Source organism: Pseudoliparis swirei, chromosome 12, assembly GCF_029220125.1.
Source record: "Pseudoliparis swirei isolate HS2019 ecotype Mariana Trench chromosome 12, NWPU_hadal_v1, whole genome shotgun sequence".
NCBI classification, from domain to species: Eukaryota; Metazoa; Chordata; class Actinopteri; order Perciformes; family Liparidae; genus Pseudoliparis; species Pseudoliparis swirei.
Window position 1 is genome coordinate 17,361,480 of NC_079399.1, and position 19,278 is coordinate 17,380,757.

At 44.9% G+C, this 19,278-nt stretch overlaps 2 protein-coding genes across 2 annotated transcripts in view; one reads left to right on the forward strand and one right to left on the reverse strand.

Annotated features, from left to right (window-relative positions):
* The window catches only part of LOC130203038 (serine/arginine repetitive matrix protein 2-like), a 132,298-nt gene extending 131,226 nt beyond the window's left edge, over window positions 1-1,072 (reverse strand). The window contains exons 1-2 of the mRNA XM_056428934.1: window positions 995-1,072; window positions 140-209 (exon numbers count right to left, since the gene is read on the reverse strand). Of these exons, the coding sequence (XP_056284909.1) occupies window positions 140-209; window positions 995-1,057 (133 nt within the window). The 5' untranslated portion in view covers window positions 1,058-1,072. The remainder of the gene's footprint in view (window positions 1-139; window positions 210-994) is intronic.
* A 4,690-nt stretch (window positions 1,073-5,762) lies between these two features.
* LOC130202591 (12-(S)-hydroxy-5,8,10,14-eicosatetraenoic acid receptor-like) lies at window positions 5,763-11,494 on the forward strand. The gene is made up of 3 exons (XM_056428258.1): window positions 5,763-6,210; window positions 8,375-8,780; window positions 9,875-11,494. Exons 1-3 carry the CDS (start codon window positions 6,056-6,058, stop codon window positions 10,364-10,366), a joined length of 1,053 nt encoding a protein of 350 aa, XP_056284233.1. The 5' UTR covers window positions 5,763-6,055; the 3' UTR covers window positions 10,367-11,494.
* Window positions 11,495-19,278: the final 7,784 nt, after the last annotated feature.

The following is a 19,278-nucleotide window of genomic DNA, read 5'->3' on the forward strand; positions in this document are numbered from 1 at the left end:
ATCTCTTTCAAGTCGCCAAAGTCAGAACCTTTCCAATCCTACACATAACTGTACGCATTCATGTACAAATTGGGTAAGATAATATCTCTTGTTGTTTGGTCTCAGTGAATAGAGACGCAGTGTGCTATGTGGTTCTTACCCTGGCCAGGGCGTGTGGAGACACGGCCATCTTCAGACCACGGATGAGGTGAAACTGGGAAACCTGCGAGCTGTGGGGCCACAAAGAGGAACGTTTGTTAGTGGAAAAAGAAGACATGATAAGACGTGTCAGATGGGTGTCATTGAATAACTCTCTATTAGATTATAAACGGCAGGTCAACATAATTCCCATCTCAAAATGTGTTCTACATATAAATTGATCCAGTACAGTACAGTACAGAATACACGGAAAAAAGCATGTTATCTAAATCAGCCAGAATAACATCATCCATGTTTGTAAAGTGTTTCCTCTAATATCGTCAGGCTTGGTGTAGAAATGGAAAATAATCTGGGCTTGTTCTGGAAAGAAACACACATATTTTGTGAAAGAGCTCTCAGAGGATCATCTGGTTCAAGTTTCACTACTTTGTGAAATCCGTGTTCAAGTTGGCAGCCACACAACACTTACATATAATCACCTCCCAGCATGGTTCTCACCAACTATTACACACACATCTGTCTCTTAAAGGAGTAGTCTGGGTGTCTTGAAGTGCCTGAGGCACTCATCTATAGGCAGTGCATGATGGTCGACATGTACTCGGTGTGTAGAAACAGACTGGACTACCAGTAATGTGTGTTTGCTGCCTTGTCAATACAACAACCTTCACATGCACACTCACTCAAACATGACTCAGCTAATTCCGCATGTGATTTAAAACTGGTTGTTCGGACCCAACTTTCCAACCAATTTTGAACTCAAATGTAGACAAGTTGAGTGTCATTGAAGTGACCTATACCTATCGTGCTGATTAGATACTCGCAAAGGGAAGCACCTTGGCGGCCGTACAGTACCTACCGCCTGAGGGATCGGTCCAGGCTGCAAGCCGACCCACCGCAACGACACGAAGGCAGGAGACATCAGATCTTCAAGAGAGACGGCGGCGGGAGATAAACAGAGGGCAGGACCGAGGAGCAGTGCAGAATGTGGAAAAGTATGTTCAATATGTAACTGAGAGCGCGCGTGTGTGTTTGTGTGTGAGGAAATGGGAGCTGGGTGCAAACCACTGGCCAAGAAAATGGTTCTTGGCCTTCATGCTGATTGTAATAAATGTAAGAGACGAGTACCTTGCTCAGAGTGCGGGACAAGTAAACAACTGAGTGTCTGTATACTGTTTCCATCATCACTGGTGCTGAAAGAAACGGTACTTAGGCGTGAACAAGATGTCCCATGTTTTAACAAAACCCATCAGTGGATTACTATTGAGAACTAATACTGAGATTCTCCAAGATCCTTGAGAAAGTGGTCGCAAATCAGTGTTTACTTTCTATATCACATCATAATAGTTTGAGAATTTTCAATCAGGATTTAGAAACAACACAGCACGAGAGACGGCACTGGTGAAAAATTACAAATGACTCTGTAATGGCAGATAAATCTCTCTCCTGTCCTGGTCTGAACCTTAGTGCTGCATTGCTGCACCACACCATTGACATACATGTACTGGACTGGAGCAGAGACTGGAGCATTGTTTCAGCAGTTTTGGTTTTTGGTTTAAATTATTTATTCGATCGAGTTTGTATTGTAGTATTATGTGATGAGTAACCACCAACGTTAATCTAATCAGTTCCACAAGGTTCACGTGTTTGGACCAATTTTTTTACCTTATACTATACATGCTTCCTTTGGCAATAAACACTCCAACTCAACCATAAACTTTCTGCATTATGCTCAACTATATTTATCGATAAAATCGAGAGAGAGAAACCAACCAACCAAAATTCAAGCATGTCTTAAAGTAAAAAAACATGAGTGACCTAACATATGCGATGGATGACTCAAAACCTAAGTAATTTTAACTGGCCAAAACTACCTCAGAGATCATTCAAACTGATGATGATTATTCTGTGACGTGTATTCCGCATTGGCAGCGGCATCCTGTAAAGAATCTTACGTTATCTTATCTCACTCTTTGTTATTTCGACCTTAGCAAAACTCAAGGACTGCATTCCAAGGACTGCATTCTTTTAAATTCAAAAATCTTTAAAAAAAATCAAAGATGCAGAAAAATTGGTTCAGCGTCAATTTTGATTGGATGGACTCAAGCAACCTTAACTGGATTACTGCTGCTCTAATAGCTTGCTAGTCTTCCAGTTGATCCAGAATGCTGCAGCTCGTGTTCTCACTAAAACTCCAAAAAAGATCAATCACTCCCTGCATCAGCTGCTTGCTCTGGGCTCCAGTAAAATCAAATCAATTTTAAATTCTTCTCTTAACCTACACAAGCCTTGATTGGTGATCATCTCATCATATCTTCTTGCTCATATGTCGTGAGCTAGTCGCCCACTAGAGCTCACTAAATGGAGACTACTTGTACTACTAGAGTCTTAAAGTTAGAAAAAGAGTCTTTAGCCAAGAAGCCTCGCCCCTCTTTTATGGAACCAACCCACTTCCAATTTCAGAGCCAAGACAGTCACACTTCACCAGAGGCAGTCACACCTTCCTTCCTACAGAGTTTATTTTATCCTTGGTTATGATTCGGTTAGGTAGTTTCTGCCCTGATAGCCCCGGGTCCAGCTGCCCTCGATATGCTGCTAGGCTTATAGCTGCCGGGGACCTTTTTTTTCTCCTTCTCTTCCATTCTCATCCTTTTCTCTTTTCTCCACGTAACTCTGCTTTCTCCCGATCGCGCGACTTTCTTTAACTTGCTGGATGGCCGAGGACCCTGAGATTACGCATCTATCTGTGATCGGACCCTGTGAGGGGGCGTCAATTCCTGCTCCCTGATGACGCCACTGTCCTCCACTGACTCACCCTCCTCCTCCCACCGCCGCCTGCCTGATGGTGGTTGTCCTCATCGATGGAATATGCTACTACCTAATCCTTCATACACTCCTTCATATTATTTATTTTAACTCTAAATCTGTCCTTCTGTATCTGTTCCCATCTATTGTCCTTCCCATCTCTGGAGATCCCTCTAGGTCCCTCCTCTCCTCTCTCCCTCTTTTTCCCCTTCTTTTTGTTTTTTGTTTTTTTTTGGTTTTGATGGGAGTTTTTGTTTTGGGCGAAGGGTTGTTGTGGCAGATTAATTGTGAACAGACAGATTTGTAATAAATTTGTGAAATTGGGTAACAACAAACGAATTGAATTACGATGCATGAACCAATACATAAAACTCGTGCAGGAAGTTACAGTTACATGAAGATGAAATAAGTCCCTGCAGCCCGATCAGATATGGGTCACTGGTAGCTCTGTGTGCGCGTTATGCACCTCTGTCACGATAGCGATGCGTCGGGCGAGTCTGCACGGCTCTCCTGTCAACGTGGATAAATCAGTCTTTCGCACGTGGTTGCGCAATCACGCAATTTGCACAAGGTAGAGTGTAATATTGTGAGCAATACGTAAAGCACATTTCATAATCCAAAGCACCGTATTTAGATTCACTGGCATGCGTTTGTACTTTCCGTTGCCGCTGTGACACTCGAGTTATCATGGATAGGCATCTTGCGTTATACATTTGGTGAAGTGTCTCATTTTAAGGAGGAACGGTAAACAACATCTCTGTAGGAGAAGCATAATGTCGCAATGGCTATTTAAAGGATGAGCTGTTGTGGTCGGGGGTTCAACGGAGCCAATGTCAAAATGCACCGACTGTGTTTGGACATGTGTTCCCAGAAGATGTGCAACATTGCTCCTTTGTGCAACTTGACAGGTCTGGTAGGAAATGGCCTTGACAACAGCTCATGGCAACGTTTTTAAATCATTAGAGTGTGTCGCTTTTTAGGCCCTCTTTCTGTTGTTGCTCAGTGAAAGTAGCGGCAGAGAGGCAGAGGAGTCAAGGTCATGAATGACTTTAATGTAACAAGATCACTGAAAACAGCAGTGAAGAGATCCAAACACTGGCAGCTGCTTGACATCCTCCCGGATCCATTTTCTTCATACATTTGTAAGTTGTCTAGTCTGTACTGTCATTTTATTGTGTGGGTCTATGCTTCACATGTCATCTATTGCCTGGCTGTCCAGGGAAAGAGAGAGAGCCCTCCTCTCAGTTCAATTCAATTAAATTCAGTTGATTTTGTATAGCCCAATATCACTGTGACAGGATTGTAGCCGTCACCAGTAGGTTCCCCCCCCCTAAACACCAAGGAAATGCGCAACCAGAGGGATATTTGGTAATGAGTTGTATTACGTTCGGACCGCAGCCTGTGTCTCTGCTCACTGCCCTCCTCTTCAGTCCGTCCAGCTCCTTTAAAGAGAAAGCCCCGCAGATACACAAACACAGATTGTCATCAGCTGGACTGATTACCCATCAGTCCAGCTGATGACAATCAGACACCGTTCCCACCCCCCCCCCACCCCCCGCTCCACCCACTCTGCAGCCAAGCCTAAACACAACCCGCTGCCACAATCACAAATTACAAATTTGCCTCAGAGGGCTTTACAGTCCGAACACATAAACATCCCTGACCTTTGACCTCACATCGGATCAAGAAAAACTCCCAAGAAATTGAAAAAACAAAGGGAAGAGACCTTCAGGAGAGCAACAGAGGAGGATCCCTCTCCACCTCTTCGCTGTAAAGAAATGATTATAATGTTGTAGGTTTCTTTTTCAGGGAGTGTGAATATGGACTGAAATGTGTCAAATGCAGTGCACAGCGCCAATGAGGCAAATGTGTGTGTGGCAGCGGGGTGTGTTTAGGCTTGGCTGCAGAGTGGGTGGAGCGGGGGGGTGTTTAGGCTTGGCTGCAGAGTGGGTGGAGCGGGGGGGTGGTTCAGGGAACGCTGTCTGATGACAATCTGTGTTTGTGTATCTGCGAGGCTTTCTCTTTTAAGGAGCTGGACGGACTGAAGACGAGAGGAGGGAGCAGAGACACAGGCTGCGGTCCGAACGTCATAAAACTCATTACCAAATATCCCTCTGGTTGCGCATTTCCTTGGTGCTTAGGGGGGGGGAACCTACTGGTGACGACTACAATCCGGTCACAGTGTGATATCGGGCTTCAGAAATAAGGTCTGCTTGACAAAAGGTGTAAAAGGCTGAATCATGACACACTACAGACATCCCTTCACCCTGGTTTACAAATCTCCTCAAACATCAAACGGGGGTTGTGGAAAAAACCTCGTCATAGTGAGTAACTCCTCCACTGAAGGGAGGGTGTGATCCAACAGATCCGTGTTTACAACACAGTCGATCTTGTTCCTGGAGAAATTATTGTCGCCATACCCAAGAATAAAGCTAGACATGTGCAGGCATGAAGGTTGAACATCGACAGCCATCTAAGGAATTTCACAAACGTCCCCCCCCCGCCGCCAAACCCCCGTGCTGCTGGTAAACCATTCAACGGACCGGTTTCCAGTTACCACTTAGTGTGTAATATAGAAACTGCAACGGGCATGTTACTATATCTCATCTGCCAAATCCAAACGCTCCTACACCGTTTTTAAGGTGGAAAGCTGTTTTCCACACCACACTTCTGAGTAAGTTAAGCACCAAGTCTTCAAACCACTCCTCCAGCGAACAAAAAAAGAAAAAGAAAAGATTCTTCCTCTGTGCAGGAGCAGTGTAGCCTCCTCTTGCATAAAAAGGGCTCACAGACTCACACGGAGTGGGTGTTTTCTCCTCTCCACATGCATTTAACGGCTCATGCGGTGTCTACAGCGCACCGTTTCCTCCGCATGTCGAGCGGGTTGTGTCCGAGCTCCAGAACCACTGCGAGGCTCTCGGAGGGGGGCTGTTGAATTTGACGGATCACAGTGAGAAGGGGGGGGGAGAAGCTTCTGGGTCAGAGGACACCTCGGGAAAAACTATGGATTATTAACCTGCCTGGAAACTTTAACCCTTATTTTTTCCATTGTGTTTCGCACTTTGACTGCACTTTCTTCTACTGCTGTAGAAGCAGTGCTGCTTCAGTGAGGATTATGTCCTGGGAACAAAACATGTCTACGAATCCAACGATTGACCACTGCAGAGCCCCCAACCCAGTCACATACCAAACCCTCTTCTGGCTGATTATTGCAGAGTTCGTGCTGGGTCTGCCTCTCAACCTGTCGGTCCTCTACATCTTCGTCTTCAGGTAAGAGGAAACACAATCTCGCTCTCACTGCCTTTTCAATTATTATTTTAAAACACTAAAAAAAATGTCATGAGGGAGTGAGAAGTGAGTGAAAGCCTTCAGAGAGGGGAAACGTTTCAACTTGAACTTGATAACTGATGTCTGTGCGATTCATCCAGCATGTAGCCTCTCTGGATGATTTAAAAAGTGAGTCAGTGCGTCCAGGTGACTGACCAGCTGTTATTAGTCTTTGGGTTACTTGCCCGATCAATTGTCCTGAACCAGGGTTCAGTCGGGTGGTGTTGGAGGGGATTTGAGAGCAGGGCAGATAGAACGTGAGTCAATTAACATAAGTATTTGGTGTTAGATAACCAGCAAATAAAACAATGTGTTTCGGGGCAAGTAAAAATTTACCCAACTTTTTTTATGAATTTAAGATTTCTGAATACAAATTAAAAAAAGTTTAACCTCGCAAGTTTTGTCTTCATTCAATTTTTGATCTTATGCATGTGTAATACTACAGTATGACATGTTTATAGGAATAATAGATGATAGTGAATGCAGGCTGCTAGCTCTTGCGGCTCACATCCGGTTTGGATTCCTATTTCTGCAATAAAAAAACTCATACATTTTTTGATTATTGATGTATGTATGTGGTACCCATACGTTGAAAACTATACGATTTTGCATATTTATAGTCTTGATACTTCATGAAAACAGCGCGCGATCGGAGAGCATGCCCTGTCCCGCTTAGGGTTGGGTACCGGAAACCGGTGCCAATGTGGTACCGGTTCCAATACAACCGGTATTACCCAGACCGAAACGCAACGGACATTTCGGTGCTTCTTTCCGGTGCCTGAGCCGATTGAAAATGAAAAAAACTATTGTTGTGAACTTCTCTGGTGACTCCGCCCTGTCAGCAGGTTACGAGCCTCTCATATTTAACTCTGACAGCGGAGGCTGCGCCGTGTGTGACTAGTGAACCCGTGTGGAGCACACCAGCGTCAGGCTGGGCGACGGGGAGACCGTCTGAACACGTGGAGACCGATTATGACGAGCAGCCTGAACTCAGATTAGTACCCTATCGTTGATTGCAAGTCTTGCATTCATAAAAGTAGCCCAAGAAATAATAGATTAGCCATTATAACCATGTTTGAGTTAGCTACGAGCTACGAGCGTGACAGTCTGTCAGCAGATGTGTTGATGTCCAGCGGTCCCGGCTGTATACCCGGTGTTACCGGGAATATAATGACGGAGGAATAAAGACCGTGGGCCGTCACTTTGTTTCAGTGTGACTCTCACTGTCAGAAGCAAAACTTTATTTGTCACGTGTCATCTTCAGTTCCTCTGATTGGTTGTTCGCTTTGCCCATCAAAACAGTGACAGGATTAACCCTATAAAGTCTGCACGTGACGATACATATCACATCATATAATGGAGAACATATATTGTGTATGTTAACAGTCTGATATCTGTTGTTTGTCAGTGCTCCATGATAACGGCTTCTACAGGGAATATGGCCGAAGAGGTTTTTAATGTCCTCATTATGCGTTTAAAAAAAAACCTATCGGTTGAGGCACCGTTTAGGCACCGGTATCGTTTTAAAAGTACCGGTTTTGCACCGGTATCGGAAAAAACCCAAACGATACCCATCCCTACTCCCGCTCCCTGTCATGCGGCATGCACGCATTGGCTACAAACGGCATGACTTTAATACTCTTCTAAATACACCAGCATCGTATCGTATTTGTGGTATTGTTCTGAATTTTTATATCGTAAGTATATTTACATATATTTACGTATCGAAGTCCTGATCTAATGTTGGTATCGTGACAACCCTACTATGTACCAGGAAACTAGATTATCTCTCAGATTACTGAAAAGTCTTCCAGCAGACAACACTGTGTGCAAAGAGTCACTGTTGTCTGTTTATTACCACCACTCAAATACACAGTAGCGAAAAGAAAAGCAGCGGCTATGAAATATGTCCAAAGAAATCTCCTTTTGACCATCGTGGATCCTCTTGCCGTCGTCCCATCGCGAGCATTAAGCAGTTTGACGTGTCGGGATTCAAAGTGAAGACAGGATCGACATCCCGGGCTTCTTGCTTTGTGATTCATGATGCAGAGAAAACCTCGTAGCAGGGAAGCAACTCACTGCTGTTTGTTGACGACTTCCCCCTCAGGTTCAAGTTCTGGAAGAACAAAAGCATCTTCCTGTTCAACATCGTGGTTGCTGACTTCTTGCTGGTGGCCTGTCTCCCTGCCAAGGCCTACCACTACCACTACGGCCAGCGGCGCAGCCCCAACAAAGTGCTGTGCAAGACGATGCTCTTCATGTTGTTCCTCAACCGCGGCGCCAGCATCGCCTTCCTCATCACCCTCTCCCTGGACCGCTACTTCAACGTGGTGCATCTCGGGAGGAGGAATTTTGTCAAAGTGCTGAAGAAATCCCCTCAGGTCTCCATCGTCATCTGGTTGCTCTTGCTGCCCCTCACCATCCCCATGATGGTCCAGACCTTCGAGTGCTGCAACAGCCACGGGCGCCAAATCGAGACCCTTTTGCACGACGTGACGGACACATTCAGGGAGGTGGGCTTTTGACTTACACTACCGTTCAAAAGTTTGGGATCACCCAGACAATTTCGTGTCTTCCATGAAAAATCACACTTTTATTTATCAAATGAATATAAAATATAGTCAAGACATTGACAAGGTTGGAAATAATGATTAATATTTGAAGTATTAATTTTGTTCTACAAACTTCAAGCTCAAAGGAAGGTCAGTTGTTTTGCTTATATCACCAGCATAACTGTTTTCAGCTGTGCTAACATAATTGCACAAGGGTTTTCTAATCAGACATTAGTCTTCTAAGGCGATTAGCAAACACAATGTACCATTAGAACACTGGAGTGATAGTTGATGGAAATGGGCCTCAATACACCTATGGAGATATTTCATTAGAAACCAGACGTTTCCACCTAGAATAGTCATTTACCACATTAACAATGTAGAGAGTGTATTTCTGATTAATTTAATGTTATCTTTATTGAAAAAACAGTGCTTTTCTTTGAAAAATAAAGTCATTTCTAAGTGATCCCAAACTTTTGAACGGTAGTATATATTGTTTTAAAATGAACGTGGATACCAAAAAGGCTTTGATGATTACAATTGCCCGCTACACCAACGCTTGCTAACCCTGCCAAAGCTAACATTAATAAGAACTGCAGTTATTTACACAACCTCATACCATCAGACTTCCTGGGAAGCGGACGGTCATCGCAGTTATCTCGCTTTAATGGCTGATCTAATTGCTCTCGTTCCCACAAGCAGCGTAAACAAATCCGTCTCGGCATGACAGCATCTTACGAATAATTGATCATAAAAAAAAGACTCGTGTAATTAACGCAACTATTTGTTGAAGAAGAAAAATAACCACCAATGGAAAGATAGATATCTTTGCGTTTTAGGCTGCTTCTCCGACTAAACAGGGTCACAGAGGAAAAGAGCTTTAGATGAGTGAGACTTCTGAGGAGTTTGATTTAGAAAATGAGTCAGAAACCTCAGCAAACAATCTCCGAGTGAGGGGGTGTGGACACTGAGCTCTGCCTGCAGAGACACGAACACGTCCCACTCCGACGGCCGCCTTTCATCTCTTTGTCGTTGTTGCTCTGTTTTTCTTAAAGATCGTCTACTTCAGCCAGATCGTCATCCCCTTCGTCATCCTCGTCTACTGCACGGTGCGCATCGTCCACCGGCTGCAGAGGAAGACGGTGGGCGACAAGACCAAACTGAGGCGAGCGGTGTTCGTGGTCATGTCCGTCGTCGTCGTCTTCTCCATCTGCTTCCTGCCCAGCACCGTGGCCAGAGCGGTGCTGCTGAGCGTCCGGCTCAAAAAGGAGTGGGAGCACGCCGAGGACGTGGTGGTCCAGGTCTACGACAGCCTCATGGTCCTGTCGTACATCGACTGCCTGCTGGACCCGCTGGTGTACTGCTTCTGCAACTCGGGGTTTAAAGACGCCTACGTATCCGCCTTCTGTCCCGCGTTTCTCCGGAACAGATTGCTCACTACTGACTTTGGATTGGGAACGACGACAATAACAACGACGACAGCGACCAATACCATAACTACAACTCCTGAAATGAGAGAAGTTTGTTTGCCAATATTAGCAAAATGATCCCGACCCTTTCTCTTAACCTGTCGCGAACGCTATCTCCAAGTTTTTTGTTCGGCCGCACGAAAAGATTAACCGCTGGTCGCTGCACACAAGCTCGCCTGGCAGATTATTAACAGCTAGAGCAGGACTGACTAACGCCGTTGACACATTTACTGTCAACACAGCGGAAGCCGCTTGACATCCTGTCGACATCGCCGTCATCTGATCGAACCATCTCCGATCTAAAACTCTGCGTATGAACAGTTGGAGAGCCGATTGTCTCTTTCTGCACTTTTACTCCAACGCGAAATCCGTACTGATGCTCAACCGACGGCTTTCGCTGCTTCGTGGTCCAATCATAAAGCTTCCAATGTTCTAATGTTACGGTCAACAACGCAACATCGCCTATGCAGATATAAGACAATGAGTAAGACGTGAAGAATGTTTTTCGGCTGCATATTTTAAACGGTACAACTTTTATATATTTATTACAATATTTGTAATAACTTATATATATTAAAGCATTTTAACTAATTATGACAGTTTAAACTGGGTGCTACTATGGTCCTTGTACTGACTACAACGTACTAGTATGCAAAGTGAAGTATAGCACAGGCCTCACTTATTGCGTAGAGCTCACCACTTAGGAAGCTGGATATCTCTGCGTTCATCATCAGGACCTGAAAGCAGCTGTACCGGGCCTCCCGGGGCTTTACTCCTCAGCGCAGCATATAGTGAACTCCGCCCCCTCTTCTAACATTACTCAAAAAAATTAACATAAATCAAGTTGATATCTTTCGCAATTCATGTGTTTCTGCATTTTCACTTCCCATCTGCAGCTGTTGTTTAAATATATACGTCTATAATCAGGGTTAACCAAGTTGTCTTCATCCCTTTTTCTTTATAAAGGAGGTTATACATCATGTGCATCAACAACCACGACTAACAAGTCAAACCTGAGGGGACTGCAGAGACCTAAAAGGCTGATTTTAACTTTCCTCATTCGCACTGTGTATAAGTTTGTGATGTTGATCATCAACATGTGTATATATTTGTATGAGATTGAGCAACTGATAAAGATGTTTGTATACTACCGCTGTAAATAAACAAAATGCAGGTCTATGTAAATAAATAAAAGCATTACCACAATATGGAGACCCATGATATACAAATGCTCTCCGAGCAATGCACCAACATGCAAAGCGTTTACTGTGAAGCCAGTGTGTTCTTTTTCTGATGGTGGAACGTGATGCCAAACAAGGACAAAGAGCAACTCATCCACATCACTGTTGAACTCCTACATCATCGTCCAAATGTTGACGTTGCTGATTGGCCCCTTGAGGCTCCAACTTCCATCCTTTTGCAGGAAGGTGTGACAGTCTCTTTAGAATTGTGCAGGAACTCAGTCAAAAGCAGCAGATTCCCAAGTATTGTCATCCATCGTTTTCCTGACTCACGGTACTTGTGTATATGCATTGTATGAACACAAAAACAAATGAAGTTGATTTGTTTTTGTTCATTGGATTTATTTAATAAAAAAGCTGAAACTAAAAAAATGTTTATTTAATAAACCCAATGAACATCAGTGTCATTGTTCGCACCTTCTTTGCAGATTGGCTGCAAAGACGTTTTTGTTGTTGTTAAAAGCCTGTCATGGCTTAATGACTTAGCCTCAGACTTGTTTGAACGAATTTAGCTTATTAAGATGAGTGACACGCGTTAACGTAACGTAAGGAACTCAATTGTCCGTCATTGTAATAAAGCTTTTCCACCTTCATTATCTTGCGTTCTCCTAAACACATATAGTAATTCAAGAAATCAGTTGTTTAATTATCTCTTTAAATAAGCTGTTCGTAAAAAGAACATCACAGTGAAATTGCAGATTGGGCCTGGGTATTAATGGCGTCCCCAGCTGCGCCTACATACGCCAAAACACGCGCGGGTGGCGAGCCTCCCCTGGGGAGGAGAATGGCGCCGGTGCCATGAGCCCGGAACAGCAGCGGCTCTGGGCTGGAAAGTAACGAGCTTGTGGCTGGACACGTGGTCGAGGAGAGGAGCAATCTCCGTCTTTCCGCGAGATCTTTAATTAAATTCCCTTTGACGCGGAACATGGAGAGAACAGTGTGTAACAGAAGAAGATACAACTATTTGCTAGCTACCTCAATACACTAAAGAGCTGTAAAGGGGATATCGCGTCGGTCATCCTGCCTCAGAGTTACAGATGCCGCAGACCAGACACAGAGGTACAAACAACATACGCAAGGAATCCCAGAGGTTTCCATTTTTTGTCAATGGAAAGTTGCTTTTAAGAGTTACTTGTCAAAAATCACAAATAATCACAATATAGTGTATTGTAGAGGCTGTAGTACTTTTCCAATGGAAGTCTTAAAGCCACTCCGGGCGAACATGTTTGGACGCGTGTCCTGCCACAAACAAATTCACATTCCAGTGCGCCGCGTCTCTTTCAATCGTTTTAATCCGGGCTCCGTATTCGCGACGTCCATGCAAAACATTTAGATAGATAGATATATACTTTATTAATCCCCAAGGGGAAATTTGTCGAGCCAGTAGCAGCAACACACAAGAATAAAAATAAAAATAAAAAACACAAATATAAGAAGGGTTAGGGTGATCTGGCAAGAGGTGAACTGTTATAGAGCCTCATAGCCGTCGGCAGGAATGTTCTCCTGTATCTCTCCTTGTGGCAGCGGAGCGTGAGGAGACGTTTGGAGAAAGTCCTCCTCTGTCCCTGTAGGAGGTGGTGGAGAGGGTGGTCCGGGTTGTCCAATATGGACACCAGTTTCTTCAACGTCCTCTCCACCACCTGTTCCAGGTGCTCCAGCTGGCAGCCGATGATGGAGCCAGCCTTCCTAACCAGTTTGTTAAGACGGCTGGTGTCACCGGCTCGATGCTGCTCCCCAGCAGACAATGGCAAAGTGCAGCACACTGGCCACAACCGACTGGTAGAATAACTCCAGCATCTTGCTGCACACGTTGAAGGATCGAAGCTTTCTCAGGAAAAGAGTCACTCATCCCTTCTTGTACACAGCGTTGATGTTGGCCTTCCAGTTCAGTCGGCTGTCGATGGAGACGCCCAGGTACTTGTACTCCTCCACCATGTCCACGTCCACTCCCAGGACACTCAGAGGTGTAGGAGCTGTCGCCTTCCTCCTGAAGTCCACCACCATCTCTCTGGTCTTGGCCACGTTCAGCCGCAGGTGGTTCTCATCGGCCCACTTTACAAAGTCACTCACCACTGCCCTGTACTCCTCCTCCCGTCCATCCCTAATACACCCGACCACTGCAGAATCATCAGAGTACTTCTGCAGATGGCATGACTCCGTGTTGTACTGGAAGTCACTGGTGTACAGGGTGAAGAGGAAGGAGACAGAACAGTTCCTGTGGGGCTCAACATCACTGACCACCGTTCCAGACAGCACACGCCCATTCTGACAAACTGTGGTCTGCCTGTGAGGTAGTCAGTGATCCAGGAGATGGTGGACGCGTCCACACGACCACCGCAGCTTCTCACTCAGCAGCAGTGGCTGGATGGTGTTAAATGCACTGGAGAAGTCAAAGTGACTCTCACAGAGACACGGTTCCATCCAGGTGCGACTGAGCTCGTTGCAGCAGGTAGATGATGGCGCCGTCCACTCCCACATGAGGCTGGTAAGCAAATTGCAGAGGGTCCAGCGACGATTTCACCTGCGGCGGAGGTGGGCCAAGACCAGCCTCTCCAGCACCTTCATCACATGGGAGGTGAGGCGACCGGTCGGTAGTCGTTGAGGCCAGATGGTGTTGACTTCTTTGGGACAGGGACCAGGCACGACGTCTTCCACAGCACGGGACTTCCCCAGCCTCAGGCTGAGGTTGAAGAGGCGCTGCAGGACACCAGACAGCTGGGTGGTGCAGGTCTTTAGGACCCTGGGGCTGATGCCATCAGGACCTTCAGCTCTGCGCTGGTGTAGTTTCTCCAGCTGTCTTCTCACCTGGTCAGTCGTCACAGAGAGAGGGGAGGGTGGAGGAGCCCATTGTTATTGGGGCTCGGTGGATGTGCAGCTCAGCAGGGGGGACAGAGGGGGAGGTGTTTGGGAGGTGTGATGTGTGGAGGAGACAGGAGAGGGCTGTGAACTGAACCTATTGAAAAACAGTTCAGCTCGTTGGCCCTCTCCAGGAGCCCCTGGCTGTCTCCTCCCACCTTGAAGCCAGTTATCTGCTTCATGCCAGACCACACCTCCCTTGTGTTGTTCAGCTGGAGTTTGGCCTCCAGCTTCCTCCTGTAGGAGTCCTTGCCTCCCTGAGCTTCACCTTCAGGTTGCGCTGGGCTTTCCTCAGCTCATCCCTGTCTCCAGACCTGAAAGCAGCTTTCTTCATGTTAAGAAGCGCCTTCAGGTCCCTGGTGATCCAGGGCTTGTTGTTGTGTGAGCAGCGCACAGTCCGTGATGGGATGGTGGTGTGTTCACAGAACTTGATGTATTCCGTGATGCAGTCGGTCATACTGTTGATGTCCTCCCCGTGCGGTCCACACAACACATCCCAGTCCGTTGACTCGAAGCAGTCCTGTAGAGCGTCGTTAGCCTCCAGAGACCACCTCCTCACAGTCCTGGTGGTCACCGGCAGCCTCTTCACCAGAGGAACATACCTGGGTGTCAGCCGGACCAGGTCATGATCAGACCTGCCGAGGGGGGGAAGGGCAGTGGCGCTGTATGCGTCCTTAGTATTTACATGTTGGTTACAGCACAACACGCGGTCACGTTGACGGGATCGCGGTCAGAAACTGTTTGCTTCCCATCCACACCTGTTCTCATTAGCAGGCACTCACCTATTTGCATTGTAATGTTAATGTGCCACCCTGTGTTCAAATGTAGAAACTGCATGTCCCAATTCACCCCATGTTGTCACCAACACACATATAATATATACATACATATACACTAACGTTCAAAAGTTTGGGGTCACTTAGAAATGTCTTTATTTTTCAAAGAAAAGCACTGTTTTTTCAATAAAGATAACATTAATCAAAAATACACACTACACATTGTTAATGTGGTCAATGACTATTCTAGGTGGAAACGTCTGGTTTCTAATGAAATATCTCCATAGATGTATAGAGGCCCATTTCCATCAACTATCACTCCAGTGTTCTAATGGTACATTGTGTTTGATAATCGCCTTAGAAGACTAATATCTGATTTGAAAACCCTTGTGCAATTATGTTAGCACAGCTGAAAACAGTTATGCTGGTGATATAAGCTATACAACTGGCCTTCCTTTGAGCTTGAAGTTTGAAGAACAAAATGAATACTTCAAATATTAATCATTATTTCTAACCTTGTCAATGTCTTGACTATATGTTCTATTCAATTTTCAATTCATTTGAGAAATAAAAGTGAGTTTTCATGGAAGACACGAAATTGTCTGGATGACCCCAAACTTTTGAACGGTAGTGTATATATATATATATATATATACATATATATACATATATATATACATGTATATATATCAGGGACGTGCGGTCAGGGTGACAGAGGCAGAGCCTCACCTGTCATCATGACAAGTAAAAAAATAAATAATGATAACATCAAATGTATATTAATATTTGTCCACTGATCTTTATGTTTGACTAATTTTGAACATTTTTATAGACAAAATCGCTGAATTTGCCTATTTCCTGTTCAAACACAGGATGAAACGAGAGTTGAGGCGACGAGTCGAGCCTCACCTCTGATTGCGCAATCCATCACAAGCTGGGTTGATGCAGTTGGCGCGTGCGGGTTGCCGTATCTCTGCATGTCGCCAATATAATGTTTGCAGATGTTTATTTGCCCTGATTGTCCACAGTCTGGCTAAGGTCTTTAACCATTAAAGTGTAATGTTTGTAAGTGACATATTTAGTTTTGCTGATGGGAAATAAAACCGCAGTGAAAAGGCGCAGGGTGAGGCAGATAATACTCTGCCTCACTGAAAGGGGCGCTAGTGAGCCAACGGGTACTTGGTGCTGCTTCTTCTACGCTGAGGCGCCAGGCGACGGCCAACACATGTACCGTGTGCGCGTGTGCGCATGTATGTTGTGTGAAGAATGCTGATGAGATATGAAATAACCAGTAGCCAATTGAATAAGCCCCTTTTGGGTTTATATATTTGTAAATCTGACACTAAAGGAGTCAGTGCCTCACCAACCATGAACCTCTCGTCATTGATATATATATATATATATACAGGAGAGTGTGCTGCTCCACATAACAAAAACATGTAACTAATAAATACACAACGCTGTTGCAGCAGCGACACACCTGGTGTGGAGTACAGGCCACACACTCGACATGGCTTTCTCCACCGTGTACTCACACAACAAGGCCACACACACAAAACACACACGAGATAACGAAAACCGTGAAGAGAGTGGAAAAATCTCTACAACACAAGGAACGAAAAGAGACTACGTGAAAAGCGTGAGACAGCCATCCGTACATTGCACAGAAGACACAAACACACCCAATCTTACACACGACTTCACATCAGTAACACGAAGCGTTCGATCGACCACACAGCCCACACGTGGGCGACTTTCAGCGTAAATGCCACTAAACGCGCAGAACATGCAGACGCACTGGAACAAACACACACGACTACTCATCCGTGACACGAAGCGTTCGATCAACCACGCGGGTAACGTGGCATTAGCCCGACTTGCCAGCCGTAAATGCCACTAAACGCGCAGAATCATGCAAAAGGCGATTGGGAAAAACACATAAAACACACACACACACACAGCGTCGATTGCTTGTTAAACTCTCCGGCGAAGCTTGTGCCCCGTCCTGTTCTGACGGCATAAATAGTTCGATAGCTTAAGCGCTTGAGCTACTCACCGCATGAACGTGTCCTTAGTCCCGTAACTCTGGCGGCCCATCTCAGTTTCGCCTTCCGTGGTTTCCAAATTGTAAGGTATTCTCAAAACTGGGGCACTACGCAGATGGTGGAAAAACAGGCTTCGGACGCATGGATTAAGTTATCAACATTTAATGGCAAGAAGTATAAAACAATCATTCGAGCGCTCTCCTCGTGTCCCTGCTCTCGGCTCCTCAGGGCTCACGAGCACACCCACCTGGGTCCAGCTTACCTGAAAAAGAGAACGTTCCTACAAAAACACCCGTCTTATACTCTTCCTGTTTCGGTCAAACCTCACTTCCGGTATTTTCACAATAAGAGTCCGGTCAATTAAAGTCACCTTCACAATAAAAGTCTCTTGTTATTGTAAGTCACGTCCACAGTTTCAACCGGCTTCGTCAATCTATAATACTAACAGTCACTCTCATGCAGTACATTAATTCTTGCCATTTACATTTGCATAGAGTAAACATTACCCCTATGCTTCATAATACATTAATAACAATATCAATATTCTCCTTAATATTGTCTATTATAATATCTTTCTATATGTATTAATTTAAACCATAAGACCTCTGCAGATGTTATCAAAATAAACTATTACAACTTAACACTTATTAAGATGAGTGACACGCGTTAACGTAACGTAAGGAACTCAATTGTCCGTCATTGTAATAAAGCTTTTCCACCGTCATTATCTTGCGTTCTCCTAAACACATATAGTAATTCAAGAAATCAGTTGTTTAATTATCTCTTTAAATAAGCTATTCGTAAAAAGAACATCACAGTGAAATTGCAGATTGGGCCTGGGTATTAATGGCGTCCCCAGCTGCGCCTACATACGCCAAAAGACGAGCGGGTGGCGAGCCTCCCCTGGGGAGGAGAACGGCGCCGGTGCCATGAGCCCGGAACAGCAGCGGCTCTGGGCTGGAAAGTAACGAGCTTGTGGCTGGACACGTGGTGGGGAGGAGCAATCTCCGTCTTTCCGCGAGATCTTTAATTAAATTCCCTTTGACGCGGAACATGGAGAGAACAGTGTGTAACAGAAGAAGATACAACTATTTGCTAGCTACCTCAATACACTAAAGAGCTGTAAAGGGGATATCGCGTCGGTCATCCTGCCTCAGAGTTACAGATGCCGCAGACCAGACGCAGAGGTACAAACAACATGCGCAAGGAATCCCAGAGGTTTCCATTTTTTGTCAATGGAAAGTTGCTTTTAAGAGTTACTTGTCAAAAATCACAAATAATCACAATATAGTGTATTGTAGAGGCTGTAGTACTTTTCCAATGGAAGTCTTAAAGCCACTCCGGGCGAACATGTTTGGACGCGTGTCTTGCCACAAACAAATTCACAGTCCAGTGCGCCGCGTCTCTTTCAATCGTTTTAATCCGGGCTCCGTATTCGCGACGTCCATGCAAAACATTTACATGTTGGTTACAGCACAACACGCGGTCACGTTGACGGGATCGCGGTCAGAAACTGTTTGCTTCCCATCCACACCTGTTCTCATTAGCAGGCACTCACCTATTTGCATTGTAATGTTAATGTGCCACCCTGTGTTCAAATGTAGAAACTGCATGTCCCAATTCACCCCATGTTGTCACCAACACACATATAATATATACATACATATACACTAACGTTCAAAAGTTTGGGGTCACTTAGAAATGTCTTTATTTTTCAAAGAAAAGCACTGTTTTTTCAATAAAGATAACATTAATCAAAAATACACACTACACATTGTTAATGTGGTAAATGACTATTCTAGGTGGAAACGTCTGGTTTCTAATGAAATATCTCCAGAGGTGTATAGAGGCCCATTTCCATCAACTATCACTCCAGTGTTCTAATGGTACATTGTGTTTGCTAATCGCCTTAGAAGACTAATATCTGATTTGAAAACCCTTGTGCAATTATGTTAGCACAGCTGAAAACAGTTATGCTGGTGATATAAGATATACAACTGGCCTTCCTTTGAGCTTGAAGTTTGAAGAACAAAATGAATACTTCAAATATTAATCATTATTTCTAACCTTGT